The sequence below is a fragment of the Oncorhynchus mykiss genome, chromosome 27 (genome assembly GCF_013265735.2).
Source record: "Oncorhynchus mykiss isolate Arlee chromosome 27, USDA_OmykA_1.1, whole genome shotgun sequence".
Lineage (NCBI taxonomy): Eukaryota > Metazoa > Chordata > Actinopteri > Salmoniformes > Salmonidae > Oncorhynchus > Oncorhynchus mykiss.
This window is the reverse complement of record NC_048591.1, coordinates 33,158,817-33,183,277: the sequence shown is the minus strand read 5'-3', so window position 1 is coordinate 33,183,277 and position 24,461 is coordinate 33,158,817. Positions and strand designations below refer to the sequence as shown.

At 42.9% G+C, this 24,461-nt stretch overlaps 1 protein-coding gene across 1 annotated transcript; it reads right to left on the bottom strand.

Annotated features, from left to right (window-relative positions):
• Positions 1 to 1,887: 1,887 nt before the first annotated feature.
• On the bottom strand, positions 1,888 to 24,410 carry LOC110507998 (integrin-linked protein kinase). The gene is made up of 13 exons (XM_021588431.2): positions 24,214 to 24,410; positions 22,454 to 22,735; positions 6,606 to 6,771; positions 6,071 to 6,166; positions 5,871 to 5,967; positions 5,677 to 5,760; positions 5,350 to 5,435; positions 5,059 to 5,168; positions 4,751 to 4,878; positions 4,417 to 4,538; positions 4,168 to 4,267; positions 3,885 to 4,015; positions 1,888 to 3,760 (listed from the first exon to the last, which is right to left on the bottom strand). Exons 2-13 carry the CDS (start codon positions 22,540 to 22,542, stop codon positions 3,611 to 3,613), a joined length of 1,359 nt encoding a protein of 452 aa, XP_021444106.1. The 5' UTR covers positions 22,543 to 22,735; positions 24,214 to 24,410; the 3' UTR covers positions 1,888 to 3,610.
• Positions 24,411 to 24,461: the final 51 nt, after the last annotated feature.

The window sequence follows — 24,461 nt, the reverse complement described above, 5'->3', positions numbered from 1 at the left end:
TTTGCATATCTTGCATTGCTCATCTCATATGTACACTACCGCTCAAAAATAAATGTCCTTGTTTTTGAAAGAAAAGTTAATTTCTTGTCCGTTAAAATAACATCAAATTGATCAGAAATACAGTGTAGACGTTAATGTTGTAAATGACTATTGTAGCTGGAATCGGCAGATTTTTTATGGAATATTTACATAGGCGTGTAGAGGCCCATTGTCAGCAACCATCACTCCTGTGTTCCAATGGCACGTTGTGTTAGCTAATCCAAGTTAATCGTTTAAAAAGGCTAATTTATCATTAGAAAACCCTTTTGCAATTATGTTAGCACAGGTGAAAACTGTTGTTCTGATGAAAGAAGCAATAAAACTGGCCTTCTTTAAACTAAATTAGTATCTGGAGCCTCAGCATTTGTGAGTTCGGTTACAGGCTCAAAACGGCCAGAAACAAACAACTTTCTTCTGAAACTCGTCAGTCTATTCTTGTTCCTAGAAATGAAGGACTTTCTATGCGAGAAATTGCAAAGAAACTGAAGATCTCGTACAGCGCTAGGTACTACTCCCTTCACAGAATACCCGCAAAACACCAGTCTCAACGTCAACAGTGAAGAGGTGACTCCGGGATGCTGGCCTTCTAGGCAGAGTTGCAAAGAAAAAGCCATATCTCAGACTGGACAATAAAAATAAAAGTTTAAGATGGGCAAAAGAAAACAGACACGGGACAGAGGAACTCTGCCTAGAAAGCCAGCATCCTGGAGTCACTTCTTTACTGTTGACGTTGAGACTGGTGTTTTGCGGATATATATATATTAAAGGAAGTCCGGGTTTAAAATTACTCTTGAAAGTTGTAATCGTAAAATGCACAAGGTACAATTCAGAAATGGGGTAGTGTATCATCAGTTCCTCTTGTCATGTTAATCATTGCATACCTTAGAGCCATCTATAACGTGTCAGAAATGTCCAGATAAACCAGCCTGTCAGCTAATGTTTTCCTCCAATGCTGGAAGGGGGGGCCCCCCAAGTGAAAAGGTTTGGAACCCCTGATAAACACTGAACAAAAATATAAAACGCAACATGTAAAGTGTTGGCCCCATGTTTCATGACCTGAAACTAAAGATCCCAGAAACTTTCCATACAACAGCTTATTTTTCTCAATGTATGCACACATTTGTTTTCATCCCTGTTAGTGAACATTTCTCCTTTGCCAAAATAATCCATCCATCTGACAGATATGGCATATCAAGAACCTTGTGCCGGTGACAAAAAAACAAATCTAAAATGTGCAGTTTTGCCACACAACGCAATGCCAGAGATGTCTCAAATTGAGGGAGCATGCAATTGGCATGCAGGAATTTCCACCACAGCTGTTGCCAGAGTATTTTAAGTTCATTTCTCTAACATAAGATGCTTTCAATGTTGATTTAGAGAATTTGGCAGTACGTCCAACCGGCCTCACAACCACACCAGCCCAGGACCTGCATATCCAGCTTCTTCACTTGCAGTATCGTCTGAGACCAGCCACCGCAAAAGCTGAGGAGTATTTCTGGACTGTAATAATGCCCTTTTGTGGGGAAAAACTCATGATTGGCTGGGCCTGGCTCCCCAGTGGGTGGGCCTATGCCCTCCCCATGGCTGCGCCCGTCCAGTCATATGAAATAAATTCATTAGGCTCTAATTTATGTAAGTTCACAGATTTCCTTATATTAATTGAGGACAAGCATTTCGCTACACCCACAATAACATCTGCTAAATGTGTATGTGACCAATAAAATTTGATTTGAAAAACTTTGTAGTAAATGCTGGTAATTCTGCCAGATACTTTCCTGTCTGTGCCTACCTGCATGAATTAACCTCCACTATCATGCACTAGTCTGAGAAATACACCAAAACAAGATCTTTCGGACTAGATACCAACATTTATTTTATTAATATACTTATAAATTACATACATTTGTATAAGACATGCTTGGTTTTGGCTTTTACCCCAGTGATTCAGCAGAAATAAGCAAGCTGGTGGAGGCACAAAGAACTTATGTTCAAAAACAAATAAGTATAACATTGGCCAATAAAGACGGAACTAACTCATATCAGGGCACAACAATGCAGTGAAGTCAAAAAGCAAGCGGAAACAAAGTAACAGATAGCAGAATGTTAATGTTATCCCCTTATTGTCCATTTCGTCTTCACTCGCCTGTGAAAAGTTGAGAATTGCATCAGGCATAAACATAGCCACAGAATTCAATGAAGATGAGAGTTGAAGAAAACAAATCCCAAAGATCTGAGGGCAGAAAATACTGTGGATGAAATATACCAAACTGTCTGATGCAGTACACAGAGAGGTATGCTTCCCAGTCGAAAAAGTTTGTGCATATAGACAAAATGTTGTCATTTGTTTTGGTGTTCAGCAGCATTCGACAGGTGGTTTTTTTCATCTGTTACAGCACACTTCTCTTCCTTGATGCAAGCTGAAGTTTGGTAGCCAAAGACCACGCCCTTTCATCAGTGATTGGTCAACAGGAATTCTTCAATTACATGTTGTCATTCTCACACACATTTTGTTAACTTGAGAAATACTGCAACATGCAGCTTAGATGTAAAATTGTGCAACTAAGACCTCAGTTAAAAGGTCAATATTGATTACAGATTCCTTGATTTATGTTAGATTAATTCAGGCAATTTTGAGGAAGTATTATGGCTGTGTTGTACGGCTTCTGATGCGGGCTAAAGTAATATTGACACTTCTTTCTCGTTTTTCAAGCAAATGTCTTAATGAAGTATGCAAGGCACAGACATTCCCGTCGCCTAACCAAGTTATGCTAGGATCAAACCAAACCTAGTATGCGGATGCCTTATAAAGTCAGATACTGTACTTCTGACTTCCCACTCAGAGGGTAGTTCCCTCTTTCAACATCCATTGGAATCAAAGATGAACAATTAACACAAAGTAGCTCACGTGTAAAAAGTGGTTCCGCTCATTCCCCTGCACTTCCTGAAGAATACTGACATGGAAATGCTTTGTTGGATAAATAGTCTAACAGCAGGAGCAGTCCTATAACCCTGTTTGCATACATACTACTTGCACTTGAAACAATAAAGGAAACAAGCCAAATAGTACACACTCAGTTCCACAAGACAAGCTTCAGGATAATACAGCAACGTGTTGTTTTCGTAAGAGCTTTCATTATCAGGAATAATAGGTTGCAAGTCACTTTACAGCGTCTGACCCCTAGTTAGTGAGACCACCTCCAAAGGTAAAGAAAGGAAGCAGTGCGAAAGACAGATTGTCATCCTGACCTCCACAGGTTATTCAGTCACAGAGGCTTGTACTCAGTCCACATGATTAGAACACAAGTCGTAAGTGTCAGTTCTTAGCTCCAGCATGGACGCGATAAGACAGTGACGTAGATGAAAGTACTGATAAAAACATGTCTTGATAAGTCAAGTAAAAATCATAATGAAGAATAGAATAAGTGACTGTCGCCGGTTTCAGAGGCTTAAGTTAGTGACATTGAGGGCAGCGGTAAGTAGTGAGAGTAGGTCTAAGGCAACACTGGTAAGCACCACATCTCTGGATGATATCTGGGGTTTTGCTCTGCTCAAGGCAGAGCAAAAAAGCAGTTCACTTGTCCTGCATTTTCTCTAGGATGGGTACGATCATGTCAAATTTAGGCCTCTTGGCTGGATCTTCGTTCATACAGATCTTCATGAGCTTGCAGATGTGGGGTGAGATGCCCGGAGGAATTGTGGGTCGTAGGCCTTCCAGGGCCACCTGAGGGCAGAACAGAGATGTCAGAGACACTGGGAAGGACAAGACTAAACTGAGACATGTGTTTTGAGATTCCTGTTGTAACAAATTCTATAACTTCCAGCACCCTGAGCTCCAGCGGTCTCACCTTCATGCCAATCTCCATGTTGGAGAGGTCAGCGAAGGGCACCTCCCTGGTCACCAGCTCCCACAGCAACACAGCAAAGCTCCACATGTCTGCTGACCGCCGGTTGATCTCCTCAGGCTTCTTCTGTAGGGCTGCATGGGCACAGGACAGAGAGAGAAAGAGGATCACACACACGTTCATAGCTGTAGGAGTTGTATGCCTTATAGTTACATAAAGCAAATATTTACATTCTCAACGGTAAAAAGCGGTAAGCAGAGAAAAAGTTGCTGAGTGTGTAATGTACCTTCAGGGGCTACCCATGCTGGGGAGTACATCCTGCCAGGACACTGGAAGGAGAACTTGACGTCTGACATGCTGATCCTGGCTGTCATGTCCTCGTCGATCTGTCAAGGAATATCAGGGCATTATAACAGTGGGTTTCGAACACAAAGTCAGTCATCCACCAAGGCATAAGAAGCATGAGTGAAACACATGACAACTACAGTACATCACTGTAGTGAATATGTGATATTAATGTGAGTCCATCTCTCACCATGACACTCTTGCTGTTGAGAGAGTGCCGCGAGATCATGGGCTCGAGCGTGTGGAGGAAGGCCATCCCACAGGCAATGTCCAAAGCAAACTTCACCGCCTGTGTCTGGTCAACCACAAAGTCTGACAGAAGACAACAGAGCCATGTCAGTCATTTTCACACGTCAGCAACAGCTGTAACATTGTACTCCTTCTCTAGTAACTAGTACAGTAATATTAATTACTCTCTTTTCCAATACTTAAGCCTGCACTTCCAAAAGACGTCCAGGAATATTCTATGAATCAATGACCTTATTGGAAGTCTTTAGTACAGTGCAGGTTAATGTGGTACTCACTGGTGCCCTCGTGAAGCACGTTGTAGAGGGAGCCATAGGGCATCCAGTGTGTGATGATGATGGGGTGAGGGGCGGGAGGAGACTGACACGCTCCCAACATGGGCAGCACATTGGGGTGGGAGAATATCCTGGGATGGGCCCGAGGAAGAGGGACAAGGGGGAGGAGACAGACAAATATGCATATAGGATGGGACATATGAGGGACAATCCGATAAATAAAAAAGGTACAAGAGGAAGACAGACATGATATCCACACAACATGAGAAATTACACCTACAATGAACAATAAGCGGGTAAACCGTTATTACCGGAGTTTGGGATACTCCTCATTGAAGTCTCTGCTTTTTCTGGTGGACCAGTCGCGAACCTTCAACACTTTCACCACAACCTCATTCCCCTGCCAGCGGCCTTGCCACAACTAAAGAAGAAAGAAGCGTTGAGACAAAGTTCCAGCATAACCTCCACAATATGACAACATACAGTATAACTATGCAAAACAAAACATATGCTGGTGTGAGATTGATCACTTTGCAACATGCCTTATTGTGGACATCAGTAACAGATAAAACAACAGTTATGTAGAAACAACAGCTCCATACCTCTCCAGACTGGTTCTCATTGATCTTAGCCAGGAGTGAGAGCTGTTTGAAGTCAATGCCCGCTGCTTTGTTCAACGTGCCGTTACCTGTAGGCATTGACACACAGAGGACAGAGTTGAAGAGCATAGCTAAAGCCCGAGGTCTGGCAAAAAGCCTTACTATTTCTGCACAATTTAGCACACTGAAAGGCAGTGGAAATGTCATCAGGCACATTGGGGACTACCAGAGACCTCAGTGGGACATTTACTGGATATTCATTCCTACAAACTGTACCCGATATTCACTTCTCTTCTTGCTAGTAAATGGCTTTGTGGCTGTGGGACTTACGGGGTCGAGTTCTGGTGGTGCCTTTCCAGAACGTGTCCTTGAAGGGGACCTTGGTCAAACTCTGGCCCAACTTCTCTGCTTTCTCTGAGAGGGGGGCGAACACAAAGCACGCATTGATTAGGTAACAGGGCTAACACACAGATAATATTCACCTTTTTCTTGCCAACATTGCAGAGTAATGGGATGTTGAATACCTTGGAGGGCTTCACGCAGGTGAGGTTTGGCTTTGTCCAGAGGAGTTTCTCCATACTTATTACAGATGTTCACCTGAGCTCCATTAGTCACCAGGTCCTGAGGAAGACAGACATCAATGTAACTCTAGTGGTACAAAAGCTGTTGTTCACACAGAAAACAGAGACAGTAGCCAGAGTAGGCCACCAGGGGGCATACTGACCTCAGCCACTAACTCCTGTCCCCAGAAGCAGGCGTAATGCAATGGTGTGTTGCCGTGCTCATTGGCAGTGTTGGTGTCTGCTTTGCACTGGATCAGCTAGGAGACCAAAACACAAGATTAGACACAACAAAAGGCTGTCCAGATCCTGTTTGGATTATATACAGTGATGCTAGTAATCCAACTATGGCAGGCCTGGTAAAGGATATCTCCTGTCTGCTCACACATTCCAGAGGTATCGTGACATGTCTAATATTAAACCAAATCATAACGACTGTCAGCACTGCGACTGATGTCAGTCAGCACTGCAACAAGAGCAGACAAGTCTTAAACATGCAGTGAGTTGGGGTGTTGGGCAGCCATCAACTCTGGTTTCTTAAGTTCCTTCCTGGCCTTTAATAGCTGAAGCTATATCAACCTAAAGAGAAGCTGTATCAACCCAATGATATAATTGACATCAAGTGTTTGTGTGTGTGTAGTAAGTGCAGTGTGGAATGTATGTAAGTCGTTTTTGTGCAGTGTCTCCACTCAGCCCCACCTTGCCCACAATGTCTCTGTGGCCGTGGCTGGAGGCCAGGTGCAGGGGCGTGTCATCTCCTCTGTTCATGACGTTGATGCGAGCCCCTCTCATGATGAGCATGTCCACCACGCTGGAGCGGCCTTCCCTGCATGCCCAGTGGAGAGGACTGAAGCCATGGTCATCACTGAGGACAGAATAACATCACACCATACTGCTTTCACACCACGGACCGTTTACTACTAGCAAGGAGGAAACTACTACCCCTGGTCATTTAACAACGACCACCCAACCCTGTCATATACAGCAGTATAGAACTGAAAGCGCCTAGCAGGACTCTCTGTCTGACTAATGGTGTAGGCCTATCTGGATTCTCAGTACTAAATGACATGAGATACTGCTACCTACAGCATAGCCTTGTTCGTAACTGAGAGGTAAGCAAAAACTCCCTGTGCCTGCTTGGCCTAATGGCTTATAGAAGCATGAAGAGCCTTTAAGCCTAAGCCTACCTAGTTAAAACAGCATAGTTTGGCAGTAGGCAGGGGAATGCAGTGCAGCAATGCACAGCTGTGAGCAAAGAACAGAGAAATGATGAAAACAGATGATCATGACTGATAGTGAAATTCTGTCAACATCCAGCCAGGAAACAGGAACTTCATATGAACTCAGCCTGCCCTGCAGTCAGTCACAGAGCAACAGAGGAGATGTGCTGCTGGCAGTGGCAACCCGTCCCACTCTGCCTTAGTCACATTGACAGAAACACATGTTAGGACAGTGGCCTGACTGGCCTCTGACAGGACAGGAGTGACACCTCATGACAGCATCCCCGCGATGACCTTAACAACCATAAGTGACAATGACAGTCAGACAGAGGGGCAAGAGAGCATGGTTAATGCGTTCAGTCCGATTGAACGTTTGGTACGTTGCTTAACGCTTTGCACTGAACAACATGTTTCTCCAAAACCTTCTTCACAGGAACTGTTTAACTGAAAATGTCACATTTTCTTTTTCATACTGAACCCAGCCCAGGCAGAGAATGTGTGCATGAAAAGGAAAGCGAAGTAGAAATGTGGACAAACAGAGCTGGCCGGCGTATAGTAGAGAGGCAGTGGAGACAGACCGAGAGCTGGCCGGCGTATGGTAGAGAGGCAGTGGAGACAGACCGAGAGCTGGCCGGCGTATGGTAGAGAGGCAGTGGAGACAGACCGAGAGCTGGCCGGCGTATGGTAGAGAGGCAGTGGAGACAGACCGAGAGCTGGCCGGCGTATGGTAGAGAGGCAGTGGAGACAGACCGAGAGCTGGCCGGCGTATGGTAGAGAGGCAGTGGAGACAGACCGAGAGCTGGCCGGCGTATGGTAGAGAGGCAGTGGAGACAGACCGAGAGCTGGCCGGCGTATGGTAGAGAGGCAGTGGAGACAGACCGAGAGCTGGCCGGCGTATGGTAGAGAGGCAGTGGAGACAGACCGAGAGCTGGCCGGCGTATAGTAGAGAGGCAGTGGAGACAGACCGAGAGCTGGCCGGCGTATGGTAGAGAGGCAGTGGAGACAGACCGAGAGCTGGCCAGCGTATGGTAGAGAGGCAGTGGAGACAGACCGAGAGCTGGCCGGCGTATGGTGGAGAGGCAGTGGAGACAGACCGAGAGCTGGCCGGCGTATGGTAGAGAGGCAGTGGAGACAGACCGAGAGCTGGCCGGCATATGGTAGAGAGGCAGTGGAGACAGACCGAGAGCTGGCCGGCGTATGGTAGGCCTGATCACCAACAACGACAAGACAGCCTATAGGAAGGTCAGAGACCTGGCCGTGTGGTGCCAGGACAACAGCCTCTCCCTCAACGTGATCAAGACAAAGATGATGATTGTGGACTACAGGAAAGAGAGGGTCGAGCACGCCTCCATTCTCATTGACGGGGCTGCAGTGGAGCAGGTTGAGAGCTTCAAGTTCCTTGGTGTCCACATCAACAAACAAACATGGTCCAAGCACACCAAGACAGTTGAGAAGAGGGCACGACAATGCCTATTCCATCTCAGGAGACTAAAAAGATTTGGCATGGGTCCTCCGATCCTCAAAAGGTTCTACAGCTGCACCATCCTGACTGGTTGCATCACTGCCTGGTATGGCAACTGCTCGGCCTCCGACCGCAAGACACTACAGGAAATAGTGCGAATGGCCCAGTACATCACTGGGGCCAAGCTTCCTGACATCCAGGACCTCTAATACCAGGCGGTGTCAGAGGAAGGCCCTAAAATGTGTCAAAGACTCCAGCCATCCTAGTCAAAGACTAGTCTCTCAGCGACCGCACGGCAAGCGGCACCGGAGCGCCAAGTCTAGGTCCAAGAGGCTTCTAAACAGCTTCTACCCCCAAGCCGTAAGACTCCTGAACGTCTTTTCAAAATGGCTACCCAGACTATTTGCATCCCCCCCCCCCCCCCCTTACACCGCTGCTACTCTGTTATCATCTATGCATAGTCACTTTAATAACGCTACCTACATGTACATATTTCCTCAATTACCTCAACTAACCGGTACCCCCATGTATATAGTCACGCTATTGTCATTTTACTGCTGCTCTTTAATTACTTGTTACTTTTATTTCTTATGTATTTTTTTTAACGGCATTGTTGGTTAAGGGCTCGTAAGTAAGCATTTCACTGTAAGGTCAACACCAGTTGTATTCAGCGCACGTGACTACTAAAATTTGATTTGGTATAGTAGTGAGGCAGTGGGGACAGACTGAGATGGCTGGCGTATAGTAGTGAGGCAGTGGGGGCAGACAGAGCTGGCTGGCGTATAGTAGTGAGGCAGTGGGGACAGACTGAGATGGCTGGCGTATAGTAGTGAGGCAGTGGGGACAGACTGAGCTGGCTGGCATATAGTAGTGAGGCAGTGGGGACAGACTGAGCTGGCTGGCGTATAGTAGTGAGGCAGTGGGGGCAGACAGAGCTGGCTGGCGTATAGTAGTGAGGTAGTGGGGACACACAGAGCTGGCTGGCGTATAGTAGCGAGGCAGTGGGGACAGACTGAGCTGGCTGGCGTATAGTAGTGAGGCAGTGGGGGCAGACAGAGCTGGCTGGCGTATAGTAGTGAGGCAGTGGGGGCAGACAGAGCTGGCTGGCGTATAGTAGTGAGGCAGTGGGGACAGACTGAGCTGGCTGGCGTATAGTAGTGAGGCAGTGGGGGCAGACAGAGCTGGCTGGCGTATAGTAGTGAGGTAGTGGGGACACACAGAGCTGGCTGGCGTATAGTAGTGAGGCAGTGGGGACAGACTGAGCTGGCTGGCGTATAGTAGCGAGGCAGTGGGGACAGACAGAGCTGGCTGGCGTATAGTAGTGAGGCAGTGGGGACACACAGAGCTGGCTGGCGTATAGTAGCGAGGCAGTGGGGACAGACAGAGCTGGCTGGCGTATAGTAGTGAGGCAGTGGGGGCAGACAGAGCTGGCTGGCGTATAGTAGTGAGGCAGTCACGAAAGGGGGACTAAAAGAACAACAGGACAAGCATTCTCTGCAGGCCTTATAAGGGTCGGGGGAGACTTCCTTCACCAGGGGCACACACACACACGACTCCCCAGCTGCTATGTGTTATGTCCTGCTGCATTTCTTGGGCCTCTGCTGCTTTATCCTGTCACTGGCCTTCATCATCTCAGCCCCCCCCTCCAGATTGTTCCCGCACACGCCAAAACTTCTCCACTACCCTCCCTTCTACCACTAGCTCCCTCCCTCTTTCCTTCTCTCTCTCACAGCCTGTCAACAAATGGAGAGGAATTTGACGATGAAATGTTCCATTCTCCACTCATTCCTGAATGTCAGAAGAATTCCATAGGGCTCAGATGTGCTTATGATTTGTGCCAAGATGTGTGACACTCTGTATAAATTAAATCATGCTGCGCTTGCTAGAAACACGACAGTGAGAGAAAAGTGCTGAATGTTTAGATCTGGAAGTTGAGAACTGAGGGGGTATTGTGATGAAAACAGCCCCCTTTATGGAGTTATAACCCTCCACTTCCACAACAACACACAAACAGGAAACAGTGTTCCAGGGAAAACAGCATCAATGAGGCCCACAGAGACCCTGCCTCCCCTAACACACACCATCCAGAAACCTGGGTGGATGACCTGTAGATGTGCTCAGAACAGATTTAGCCCAATGTACTCATACAGCAGCCCTCTCCAGCAGACAATGATATCAAGTAGGACAGTAATTGTAAATCAATGATCCCAGCAGAGTTCATTCAGGATGAATACTATGGCTGTACAATATGGGCCCCAAAAAATCTAATTGCAAATTGTTTTCACCAAATATTGCGATTTGACACACATTATGAAGCAAAACACTTAGATGAACTGTTGGAATCAAAGAAATGTAATGACTTGTATTAAGAAGTAAAGTGGAAAGCAGCATTGTTCTAGTTTGGAACAATCAGTTGACCGCATTTGACATAACAGAACAGCATGCACATTTATATTGAATCTTAACAGCAGGGAGGAGGAACCACACTCTTTGAGTGACAGGGGGCGGAGCTTGGTGTGTGTGGGAAGCAGCCACAAGGAGAAGAAACAGAGTAAACAATAAATGGAGATGCAATTCAAAATATTGCATGCGATATGGATATTGAGCGTCAATATTACGATTTCAATGTGAATTCGATTAATTGTGCGGCCATAGTAAATACAGGCCATTTAACACCATTTCATTCACTTCCATTTAAGATTAATTTTTTCTTTTCCCCCCAACAGAATCACCAGAATGAATACACCCTTGAGCACACGTAAACACAGTTCACTTTCATAGCAGCCACGTTGTATTCCTTCTTGCATCTATGTGCTCTTCTCTTATGATCCTTTCCCTTCGTTTGTGGAAATCAAATGCACAACACATCAGTTATGTTACCAGGCCCCCAAAAAAAATGTTTAAAAAATTCCAAGCCTACCGATTATGATTTTTCAACGCCGATACCGATTATTGGAGGACCAAACAAAGCCGATACCGATTAATAGGCCAATTTTTTTTTTCATTTGTAATTATGACAATTACAACAATACTGAATGAACACTTATTTTAACTTAATACATAAATAAAATCAATTTAGCCTCAAATAAATAAACATGTTCAATTTGGTTTAAATAATGCAAAAACAAAGTGTTGGAGAAGAAAGTAAAAGTGCAATATGTGCCATGGAAGAAAGCTAACGTTTAAGTTCCTTGCTCAGAACATCAGAAAGCTGGTGGTTCCTTTTAACATGAGTCTTCAATATTCCCAAGTAAGAAGTTTTAGGTTGTACTTATTGTAGGAATTATGACTATTTCTCTCTATACCATTTGTATTTCATATACCTTGGACTATTGCTTGAAGCATTGCGAAGAGCTGCTGGCAAAACGCACGAAAGTGCTGTTTGAATGAATGCTTACGAGCCTGCTGGTGCCTACCATCGCTCAGTCAGACTGCTCTATCAAATCATATACTTAATTATAACATAACACACAGAAATACGAGCCTTAGGTCATTAATATGGTAGAATCCGGAAACTATCATTTCGAAAACAAAACGTTTATTCTTTCAGTAAAATATGGAACCGTTCCGTATTTTATCTAACGGATGGCATCCCTAAGGCTAAATATTACTGTTACATTGCACAACCTTCAATGTCATAATTACGTAAAATTCTGGCAAATTAGTTCGCAATGAGCCAGGCAGCCCAAACTGTTGCATATACCCTGACTCTGCGTGCAATGAACGCAAGAGAAGTGACACAATTTGACCTGGTTAATATTGCCTGCTAACCTGGATTTCTTTCAGCTAAATATGACGGATTAAAAATATATACTTCGTTGTATTGATTTTAAGAAAGGCATTGATATGGATGGCTAGGTACACGTTGGAGCAATGACAGTCCTTTTTCGCGAAAGCGCACCGCATCGATTATATGCAACGCAGGACACGCTAGATATCTAGTAATATCATCAACCATGTGTCGTTAACTAGTGATTATGATTGATTGTTTTTTTTTTATAAGATAAGTTTAATGCTAGCTAGCAACTTACCTTGGCTTCTTACTGCATTCGCGTAACAAGCAGGTTCCTCGTGAGGCAGGTGGTTAGAGCATTGGACTAGTTAACCGTAAGGTTGCAAGATTGAATCCCTGAGCTGACAAGGTGAAAATCTGTCGTTCTGCCCCTGAACAAGGCAGTTAACCCACCGTTCCTAGGCCGTCATTGAAAATAAGAATGTGTTCTTAACTGACTTGTAAAAAATATAATAATAATTGGCGTCCAAAAATACCTATTTCCAATTGTTATGAAAACTTGAAATCGGCCCCAATTAAATCTGCCATTCCAATTAATCAGTCGACCTCTAAACCATATCCTAACTGCTACACACAACTTAATTTGTTGACACCATATTACCTAAGGTCAACATAGCTAATAGAACTAACGTGTTACAATAGAACTAACCTGCTACAAACACACAGTAATGTTACAGAGTAGAGGTCGACCGATTAATTAGGGCCGATTTCAAGTTCACACAACAATCGGAAATCGGTGTTTTTGGGCGCCGATTTCCAAATATTTTTTTATACCTTTTATTTAACTAGGCAAGTCAGTTAAGAACACATTCTTATTTTCAATGACTGCCTAGGCACTGTGGGTTAACTGTCTTGTTCAGGGGCAGAACGACAGATTTTCACCTTGTCAACTCAGGGGTTCCAATCTTGCAACCGCACAGTTATCTAGTCCAACGCTCTAACCATTGCACTCCACAAGTAGCCTGCCTGTTACGCGAATGTAGTAGAAGCCAAGGTAAATTGCTAGCTAGCATTGTTTCTTATAAGATAAGTTTAATCATAATCACTAGTTACTGATCCAGTTTAGCAGGCAATATTAACCAGGTGAAATTGTGTAATTTCTCTTGAGTTCATTGCACGCAGAGTCAGGGTATATGCAACAGTTTGGGCTGCCTGGCTCATTGCGAACTCATTTCCCAGAATTTTACGTAATTATGACATACATTGAAGGTTGTGCAATGTAACAACAATATTTAGACTTAGGGATGCCACCCGTTAGATAAAATACCGAACGGTTCCGTATTTCACTGAAATAATAAACGGTATTGAGAGAAATAGTCCTATAAATACTATATTAAATACAACCTAAAACTTCTTACCTTGGAATATTGAAGTTTCATGTTAAAAGGAACCATCAACTTTCATATGTTCTCACGTTCTGAGCAAGGAACTGAAACGTTAGCTTTTTTACATGGCACACATTTTTACATGGCGCATATTACTTTCTTCTCCAACACTTTGTTTTTGCATTGTTTAAACCAAATTGAACATGTTTCATTATTTATTTGAGGCTAAATGGATTTTATTGATGTTTTATATTAAAGTTAAAATAAGTGTTAATTCAGTATTGTTGTAATTGTCATTATTACAAAAAAAATTGTTTTATTAAATCTGCCGATTAATCGGTATCGGCTTTTTTGGTCCTCCAATAATCGGTATTGAAAAATCATAATCGGTCGACCTCTATTGCAGAATACAGTCAGTAAGCGTTTAGCACTTACACCGCCGGTAATAAATTAGTCAAACCAAAAACGTACCATGATTTGGAAGAGTTTCAGTGTTGTGTTGGATAGTCATAGCCAGCTAGCTAACATAGCATCCCTCTGTTTGAGAAAGGTGTTTGAGTAAGCTAAACTAGCTAGCTGTATTTGCTAGCTAATTAAGTGAAACTGGAAAAAAAAGACGAAATCTCTTGCTTCTCCTTCATTTCGGAAGAAATTCATTTTAAAAAATTGTTCAACTATTGTATTCATCTCTCAGAGTCAACTACTCATCACATTTAATGAACTGCAGTTCTAGCTAGCTGTAGCTTACGCTTTCAGTACTAGGTTCATTCTCAGATCCTTTGATTGGGTCTACAACATGTCAGTTCATGCTGCAAGAGCTCTGAAGGGTTCGAGGACATCCTCCAGAAGTTGTCATAATTTCGGTGTAAGTCTATGGAAGGGGGTGAGAACCATGAACCTCCTAGGTTTTGTATTGAAATCAATGTACCCTGAGGATGGAAGCTAGCTGTCCTCCGGCTACACCATGGTGCTACCCTACAGTGCTGTTGAAGGTCTACAGTAGCCTCATTGCAAAACAGTGTATTATCTATTATTTGGTGACATGAATTTATTTAGTAGTTATCTAAAAAGGATGACTTTTAAAATGTTTCACAATTTTTTTATTTATTCACCCTTCCTCATTTGAGGAGCATCTACTGGCGTAGACCTACCGCTGTGTGCCCATTTCTATGCATAAAATGTTAAGAACCATTAACATTTTAAGATAAACATTCTGATTGGTTCCAACAGTCTTAATTGTTACAGTGTGTGGGGATTAAGCAGTGAGTATTCTCAATGTCAATTGAAGAATACGTGGGTATACAGCGTATACCCTCCACTACACCACTGCAGGAGATATTATTTCACAGAAAATAATGCTTGTTTAGTTGTCTGAGTTGAGTGACAAAGTAGCTAACTGCCCTCTAAGGTCTCTTCGTTGAGCAGAGACACCCAAACAGAGCCGTTGCTATGGATACTCAGAGCCGCAATAAGCAGAGTGCATGCAGAGAGGAGAAGCCAACGCATTTACTAAAAGGAAGTTATTTCTGATTTCGGCCAGGGACTTAAATTTGGCAGAAGCGATCTGGCTTGGGTAGTGTAGGGCCTGAACATCGCAGGCATGGTTCGGGATTCAAATTCATGCCTGTGCAGGGCTCTGACCCAGGCCAATGAATCAGTCAGTGGAGCCAGGAGTGGGGGTGTCTCCAACCTTTCCCAGCAAGGTTGCCCAGGCCAGGGGGCTTCAGAGGTGCTTTCTCCTGCCTGTCCCCCCTCCCAACCCCCTGGGTGAGGTTATTTCAGGCAGTTCCACCTGCCAACAGGGCTCAGATTTGTAGACTGAAGAGACCCATCTACACCCTGTCTGTCTCTATGCTGAGCTCACTGTGAGATCATATGACTCACATCAATAGGCTGATATGGATTTACTCTTTCACACTGGTCTATTTGCACACTCTAAAACACAGAAGAAACACACCATCCACACAGCCACAGAAAGGAGTCAAGCTACCAATTAAAGAGGTATGACCTTGATTTGAGAAATCTCATACTTGTTTCGTGTCTGACTGTAGCCTACAGTAGGACTGGTTGCAGCTGGCTCCAGTGGGAGCTGGGAAGGCCCAGAGTATACAGCTGGCTCTACAGTTCACAACCCAGTCCCGGGCCAGCCCCTCTCACACAGACGTAACGTTAAGTTGGTGACCCTCCAAGACCACTATGTGATCTGCCCAGTCAGGGGCTAGGCGGGTGAACAATATTTACCAACCTCCCCTGGGGAATTAAATATAAACAGCATTCTCCGTGACCATACACAACCCACCCTGCCTCCTCACCAAACAAGGAGCCTCTAACTCATTACCATGGTGTATCACAGCACTGAATATAGACTGGAGGTCGACTGATTAATCGGAATGGCCGATTAATTAGGGCCGATATCAAGTATTCATAACAATCGTAAATTGGTATTTTGGGGCGCCGATTTGCCGATTTAAAAAAATATATATATATTTTTTTATAAATACACCTTTATTTAACTAGGCAAGTCAATTAAGAACACATTCTTATTTTCAATGACGGCCTAGGAACGGTGGGTTAACTGCCTTGTTCAGGGGCAGAACGACATATTTTCACCTTGTCGGCTCGGGGGGATCCAATCTTACAGTTAACTAGTCCAACGCAATAACGACCTGTCTCTCTCTCGTTGCACTCCACAAGGAAACTGGCTGTTACGCGAATGCAGTAAGCCAAGGTAAGTTGCTAGCTAGCATTAAACTTATCTTATAAAATACAATCATAATCACTAGTTATCATCAACCATGTGTAGTTATCACTAGATATTATCTAGCGTGTCCTGCATTGCATATAATCTGACTAAGTATACAAGTATCTAAGTATCTGACTGAGCGATGGTAGGCAGAAGCAGGCCTGTAAACATTCATTCAAACAGCACTCAGGCGTTTTGTCAGCAGCTCTTCGTTGTGCGTCAAGCATTGCGCTGTTTATGACTTCAAGCCTATCAACTCCCGAGATGAGTCTGGTGTAACCGAAGTGAAATGGCTAGCTAGTTAGTGCGCACTAATAGCGTTTCAAATGTCACTCGCTCTGAGCCTTCTAGTAGTTGTTCCCCTTGCTCTGCATGGGTAACCGCTGCTTCGATGGTGGATGTTGTTGTTGTGTTGCTGGTTCGAGCCCAGTCCTATAATTCCTACAATAAGTACAACCTAAAACTTCTTACCTGGGAATATTGAAGACTCATGTTAAAAGGAACCACCAGCTTTCATATGTTCTCATGTTCTGAGCAAGGAACTGAAACGTTAGCTTTCTTACATAGCACATATTGCACATTTACTTTCTTCTCCAACACTTTGTTTTTGCATTATTTAACCCAAATTGAACATGTTTCATTATTTATTTGAGGCTAAAATGATTTTATTGATGTATTATATTAAGATAAAATAAGTGTTAATTCAGTATTGTTGTAATTGTCATCTCTGAATGATCCAATGTTGACCTAAATGACTAATGATGATAAATACAATCCACCTGTGTGTAATCAAGTCTCCGTATAAATGCACCTGCACTGTGATAGTCTCAGAGGTCCGTTAAAAGCGCAGAGAGCATCATGAAGAACAAGGAACACACCAGGCAGGTCCGAGATACTGTTGTGAAGAAGTTTAAAGCCGGATTTGGATACAAAAATATTTCCCAAGCTTTAAACATCCCAAGGAGCACTGTGCAAGCGATAATATTGAAATGGAAGGAGTATCAGACCACTGCAAATCTACCAAGACCTGGCCGTCCCTCTAAACTTTCAGCTCATACAAGGAGAAGACTGATCAGAGATGCAGCCAAGAGGCCCATGATCACTCTGGATGAACTGCAGAGATCTACAGCTGAGGTGGGAGACTCTGTCCATAGGACAACAATCAGTCGTATATTGCACAAATCTGGCCTTTATGGAAGAGTGGCAAGAAGAAAGCCATTTCTTAAAGATATCCATAAAAAGTGTCGTTTAAAGTTTGCCACAAGCCACCTGGGAGACACACCAAACACGTGGAAGAAGGTGCTCTGGTCAGATGAAACCAAAATTGAACTTTTTGGCAACAATGCAAAACGTTATGTTTGGCGTAAAAGCAACACAGCTGAACACACCATCCCCACTGTCAAACATGGTGGTGGCAGCATCATCATGGTTTGGGCCTGCTTTTCTTCAGCAGGGACAGGGAAGATGGTTAAAATTGATGGGAAGATGGATGGAGCCAAATACAGGACCATTCTGGAAGAAAACCTGATGGAGTCTGCCAAAGACCTGAGACTGGGACGGAGATTTGTCTTCCAACAAGACAATGATCCAAAACATAAAGCAAAATCTACAATGGAATGGTTCAAAAATAAACATATCCAGGTGTTAGAATGGCCAAGTCAAAGTCCAGACCTGAATCCAATCGAGAATCTGTGGAAAGAACTGAAAACTGCTGTTCACAAATGCTCTCCATCCAACCTCACTGAGCTCGAGCGGTTTTGCAAGGAGGAATGGGAAAAAATGTCAGTCTCTCGGTGTGCAAAACTGATAGAGACATACCCCAAGCGACTTACAGCTGTAATCACAGCAAAAGGTGGCGCTACAAAGTATTAACTTAAGGGGGCTGAATAATTTTGCACGGCCAATTTTTCAGTTTTTGATTTGTTAAAAAAGTTTGAAATATCCAATAAATGTCGTTCCACTTCATGATTGTGTCCCACTTGTTGTTGATTCTTCACAAAAAAAATACAGTTTTATATCTTTATGTTTGAAGCCTGAAATGTGGCAAAAGGTCGCAAAGTTCAAGGGGGCCGAATACTTTCACAAGGCACTGTATATATATATATTTTAAAAATGTATAGCTGATTAATCGTTATCGGCTTTTTTGGTCCTCCAATAATCGGTAGCAGTGTTGAAAAATTATAATCGGTCGACCTCTAATATAGGCCTAATGACAGCTTTTCACCCACAGCAGAAATCTACAGAAGTAGTCAGCTAGACTAGAAAATAAATTAAAGCAAGAATCCTTAACATGAATAATACTTCTTGAATGTGCTTTGACTATACTATGCCTACAGCCATGGTTCACACTCCTTTGCCACCCAGCAAACTGGCGGAACAGTCCACAACACAAACAAGGTATTTTCAAGAGTGGGGAGTCGCATTTGTAATGTTCTGGTGTCGGCTTTTTCTATGCTAAGTGGACCAAATACACTGACCATCTAAAAAACCTGCGTTTACACAGGCAGCTCTATTCTGGTCTTTTGACAAATTGATCAGCTCTTTTGCCAATAATTGGTCAAACGATAGGAATTGGGCTGCCTGTGTAAACGTAGCCAATATTATCTTTAAGAGCCTCGATCTTCAGTGTAGAAATTCTCAAATGTTCAATTACAGTTTGAGTTAAAATCAGAGATGGGTATAAGAGAAAATAAAAAGTAGTATGGTAGAGTTGGCCTAAATGAAAGATTCAACTTCAAGAAATAGCCTTATGCTGCATTTTTTAAAAAGTGTCACTCATTTGTGTACGTTTGTAATTAGCTGGTCCATTGTGAGGAAATGTTGAGGGGAAATGAGTGGCACCATCTAATACCACTGAGAGAGGAGTACAGGAAACAGAAGAATGATTGAGAGGAAGGTGTTATGGCTCTGCCTGTGCATTCCTTCTGCAAAAACTCACAAACTACATTTCATCCATAGTCAAGTAATTCCGTATAAAATAAAAAACAACAGCTGTGATGGAAATAGGAAGTTTCGGTACAATTTTATAAATGGTGACAGAATTTGTACGTTCGACATGGAGGGATCATTTTGTGTCTGTAAATCTTATCATGCAAAAAGAGGCGGTGGAAACAGCTTTACGCACAAATAGATTTATTAACCAACATCAACTACGTTATATGGAATTGTTTTAACAAGGCCATAGCAAGGATCATTTTACAATTTGATATTGAATTAAGACACCTTGAAGTATAGAAAAAATATAGAAAAAAGTGAAAAACATTGTGTTTGCTTTACTGCCATACAAACGCATTGAATAACACATTCACAATATGGAACAGATTGTCCCCCAACAAAACCTAAAGGAAGTGTGTTCTGAAGTGTCTGTCCTATATCTGAGACAGGAAAGATCAGGAAACCTTTCCATTTATTTAATGTGTATTTAACCCTTTATTTTTGGCACTAAAAAGGTCTCCATATGTACTTCCATTCATTTTTTCAGCTGGTACCAGGGACCTTCAGACGAGTTGTTTTATTACGCTAATTAGACTTCTGCGGGGGCGTGAACATCGACCTTAGGGGCTTAAGATAACATTTTAGAGGCCCACATCTTGGCAGTGTAGAGAAATGTTGCCATTTTAAAACCAATTTACAGCTACTCTACAAATGTCTTCATGGAGCAGAGATAATTGTTTGCCTTTTAAAAACACATTTTCTGCAATTTCATGCAGTTTGCCATGGATAAAAAATACAATAATGCTAAAGTCAGGTGACTGTCTAGCTTCTATTTTAGCAATTGTTGGTTCTCAAAGATTATTCAAAGAAATATATAGGTCAATCATCTTTTCTACATACTGTATATATGTTTTTAGTCATTTCCGTTTGCACAGAAAGCATTTTATCGTCCCGGAAATGTATTTAAAAAATATATACATTTTTTAAACTTTGTACTTAGGCGTCCCGAAAATCCACAAGCGGCCAACACAAGGATTTCAATGGCAGAAAAATCCTTGCACACACTAAGGCTGCGTTTGCCCAGGCAGCCGAGTTATGATATTTTTTCCACTAATTGGTCTTTTGACCAATCACATTAGATATTTTTCAATGCTGATCTGACTGGTCAAAAGACCAACTAGTGAAAAAAAAGAGATCAGAAATGTGCCGCATGTCTACACGCTGCCTAACACACACGTTTGCGCCCTACGTTCAGCCCACAACAATTCCCTGGCTTACACCTCCCCCTTTCTCTTGCTCATTTTTGGCGTGTTATTCCTTGTAAGGGAATTCAGCATTCCACTACGGTCCTTGTCTCACATTTACATTTGTGCATCCACACAGAGAAACGAGCTCACAATCACCTTCACTAAACCATCAATGAGAAAGTGTGGGATAGGAATATATAGGATATGGTGGGATTCAACAGGGTGGATGTGGGTGTTTGTACAGTCAGCTATAAAACCCATGTAATCAGTTATTGCAGGGGCTGAAAGGCCCAGTAGGGATGTGTTTCTCCCATTGGGAAAATATACATCAACTTAACCGATGGGACTTGACAGGCAATCGGCTAATGGAGAAGGGTCACACGTGTTAGGTTGGCCGTGCAAACTCACACAAATACAATAGATCCATGCATGTGTATCCCATAAGCTACTTACAGTGAAGTACACACAATAGTATGAACGCAAAACTAAAGTGAAACAATGAAGGCTGGTAAATAAAATCTATGCATAGTGCTCTGTAATGTCTAAGCAATGTAAGCAACAATCAAGCCTCTGCATGAGACTGAGAAAAACAGCATGCCCTGGGAGCAGCAATTGTGTCTCTCTATAGTTCTGAATGCAGAGATAACCTCATCTGTCCTATATTCAGGCCTGTTAACATTTTTTTTGTATATTTTCTTTTAAGTCACCTTCTTCCAGAAATGTCTGAGATCCAGCAGTTGTGACAAGGATACATACAGGAGAGGAGGCCAGGACCCATGATGTAGCCTGCTTTGTAAGGCTGTGTTCACACAGGCAGCCCACAATTGGCCTTTTGACCAATCACATCAGATTTTTTCACATGGGATATTTTTCAGAGTTGATCTGACTGGTCAAATGACTGACAGTTTTTTTTTTTTTTTTTGAATTGGGCTGCCTGTGTAAACGCAGCCTAATGGACCTCCAAATGCAACCATTAGAGCAAGGCTATAGCTTTGCAGTCTACAATAGAGTCAAATGAAAACAGCCACATAAACAAGCAGGAAACACCCATTATTTTTTATTTATCTTCTCTCTGTCTTTGCCCAGTAACCTGATATTAATGGCAAGCCAAACAAATGTTCAGGGCAGTGCACATTTCCAAGACATTTGCCATCCTTGGCTTCATTTTAAGTTCACATTCCAAGCCAAGTCACATGTTCAGAAAGAAGTGGATTCAAATCTCAGGTCACAATTACAGAGTTGGGGAGTCGGGCTGGCTAGGAGTCCAGCAACAAACAACCCTCGACAACAACCACATCAAAAGAAAGACAATAACAGCGCAATTACCCAGCAATGTTACCCATCGGCTTTTGATGTACGAGTAAACCAATACACATCCATGTCCTCTCATTGTACATGGGATGATGTGGTGGGTATCTGTACATTCCTGGAAGTTTTCCCCAATTCAGTTGTGTGGAACTAATTGTATGCACACAACTCAAGGGTCATAACATCACAGGGGATTGGCAAAGAACAGATGTAAAAGTATTAATTGCCCATATCTGAACCCATCGAACGACTCCACCAAACAACTGCATCATTTGTGTATTACGCTATAGAATAATGGCTGAGCAGTCCAACATTTGGATGTGATATCATATTTTAACGTCGAAGAGTGTGTCCAATAGAGACATGGCTTCCTGATAGCGGGTCACAAGCTCCTGCCTACATGCATGATTTTGAGACTTGATACTGATAGCAGGTGAATTAATATCCTTGTACGTGCAATTCAACATCTGACACAAAAATGTTTATGTAAAAAAAGGTGCTGATAAATTACTCACCCCTGATTGAGGTCATTCTCTGTGTTGTCCAACCATAGGCGAACAGCTACTGCGTTGCCTTCCCGGCACTGGGTAAAAATATCATCCATGATGGCTCACTCTGCTTCTTCTGTTAACTTACACTCTGAGAGACGTTGATGGGACTGGGATACACAAGGGAGGCAGCCAAAGGAATTCAGGGGTGGCCTGGAGTGCATTCGTCCCTTAGCAAGGAGACAACAGCTACAGTCGGGGACACCGACAGGAGACGTTTAGCTACACTAGAGTTCCAGTGACACAATCCTGAAAAGACAAACACGAGAAGTATGATGCTCGATGAACGGAACTACAGACAAAGATTCCTCGCAGTTCTTAAATACATTCTAAAACATGACAGTGCACACTGTTCCGACTTCCAACCAATGTAATCTATAGACTAAAAACTTTGACGAGGTCACAGCAGGCTTTCAGGGCCCTCATTAGTTTCACAGCACTGCAGCACAAGGATTGTCTAGTTGCACTGCAACAGGAGACCTCTCCGGCATTGGGCAATCCAGTCAAACTCTGAATCAACTGCATTGGGTGTGCAGTAAAGCCAAGTTGTTTGTGATTTACCTAATGCAGTGTTCCCCAAACGCTGGGTGCACGTTTTGGTTATTATCCTAACACTACACAGCTGATTAAAATGATAAAACTTTGATGATTAGTTGAATCAGCGGTGTACTGTGCTAGGGCAAAAACCAAAACGATTACCGAGTTTGGGATACCCTGACCTAATGCCTGGTCGTGACTCACACCTTGACAAACTGCAGTAATCCACTACTCGGAGTTAAGTTAAAACCCTGTTTGAACAATTTTCTGAAGGCTTCTCAGGGCTAGAACACAAACTGCATACACTTTCATTTTGGGTTTGGTGAAGACTGATTTGAAATTCATAGATTCATTTATGTGTAAAGTCAAGCAATGGTCATATTAGTGCTATTGGTGGATATTATCGTACATACATAGACAAATAGCCCATGAGACCCATGGCATGAGCAGTGGCTGTCAGGGAGCATTCCACATTACATTTCACTAGCTAATCGCATAAAACTAGCTAATTTATAGTACCTGACAGTTAGTTAGAGCTAATTTTCTTGCTAGGGTTCTTTCCCAAAATACAATTGCTAGTTAGCTACAGCCATTTAGGTAGTTAGCCTAGTAGTTAGTGACGAATGATTTATTTGAAATTAATTAAAATAACTCGGTGCTGTGTAAATTACTGTGTTGAAGCAAAGTGTATTATTGTGTAAAAAAGAATGTACAAAGAGTACAAATACTGTATCTACCATTGTAGACAGACAACAGCAACCATCAGGAATCATTGGCCAAAGGCAGCCCAACATGAATGTCATATCTAGCTACTAACGTTGTACTAAGTTAGCTGGCCCGCTACTCCTACTATAGTACAGTACCTGGCGTTCGAGCTAGTTTGATAGTTAGCGTTACTTAGCAGCAGTTTTGAATACTGATAATAGGCTACTGTTTTCAGTCCAAAGTTATACTGTGGCTAGTTACTGCACTAGGTACTTAACTTTGTTCAACAACCATTTATACTTAGTTACATTATCAAGCCCCGTAAAGAGGGAAAACAGTTGGAGCCGTTTTTCCTCCTCTTCTTTGACTTCAGACCGGACGCCTGAAGCTAGCAATCTCGATAGCAAACAAACCCAATACATATTATGATTTCTAAGTGTGAATATACATCAACGTAAAAAAAAAGATAACTGAATTGAACTTACCCTATGGATCCAACAGGATATATTATTACACAGAAAGTGTTAGCTAGATTGGGATTGAAGCAGATTGTCTACGTCCCCAGCGTCCACACCCTGACCGTAGTTTTACGTGGGAGGAAAATTTTTTGCCCTCGTCCACTACCAAATTACCCATACTAGCGCCCTCTATCGGAAAACAGCCACTTCTTTCCTGTGTGAAGATTCATTTCCGTTCCTACAGGGCACGTTTTTCTCTCAGGTTTTAATGACAC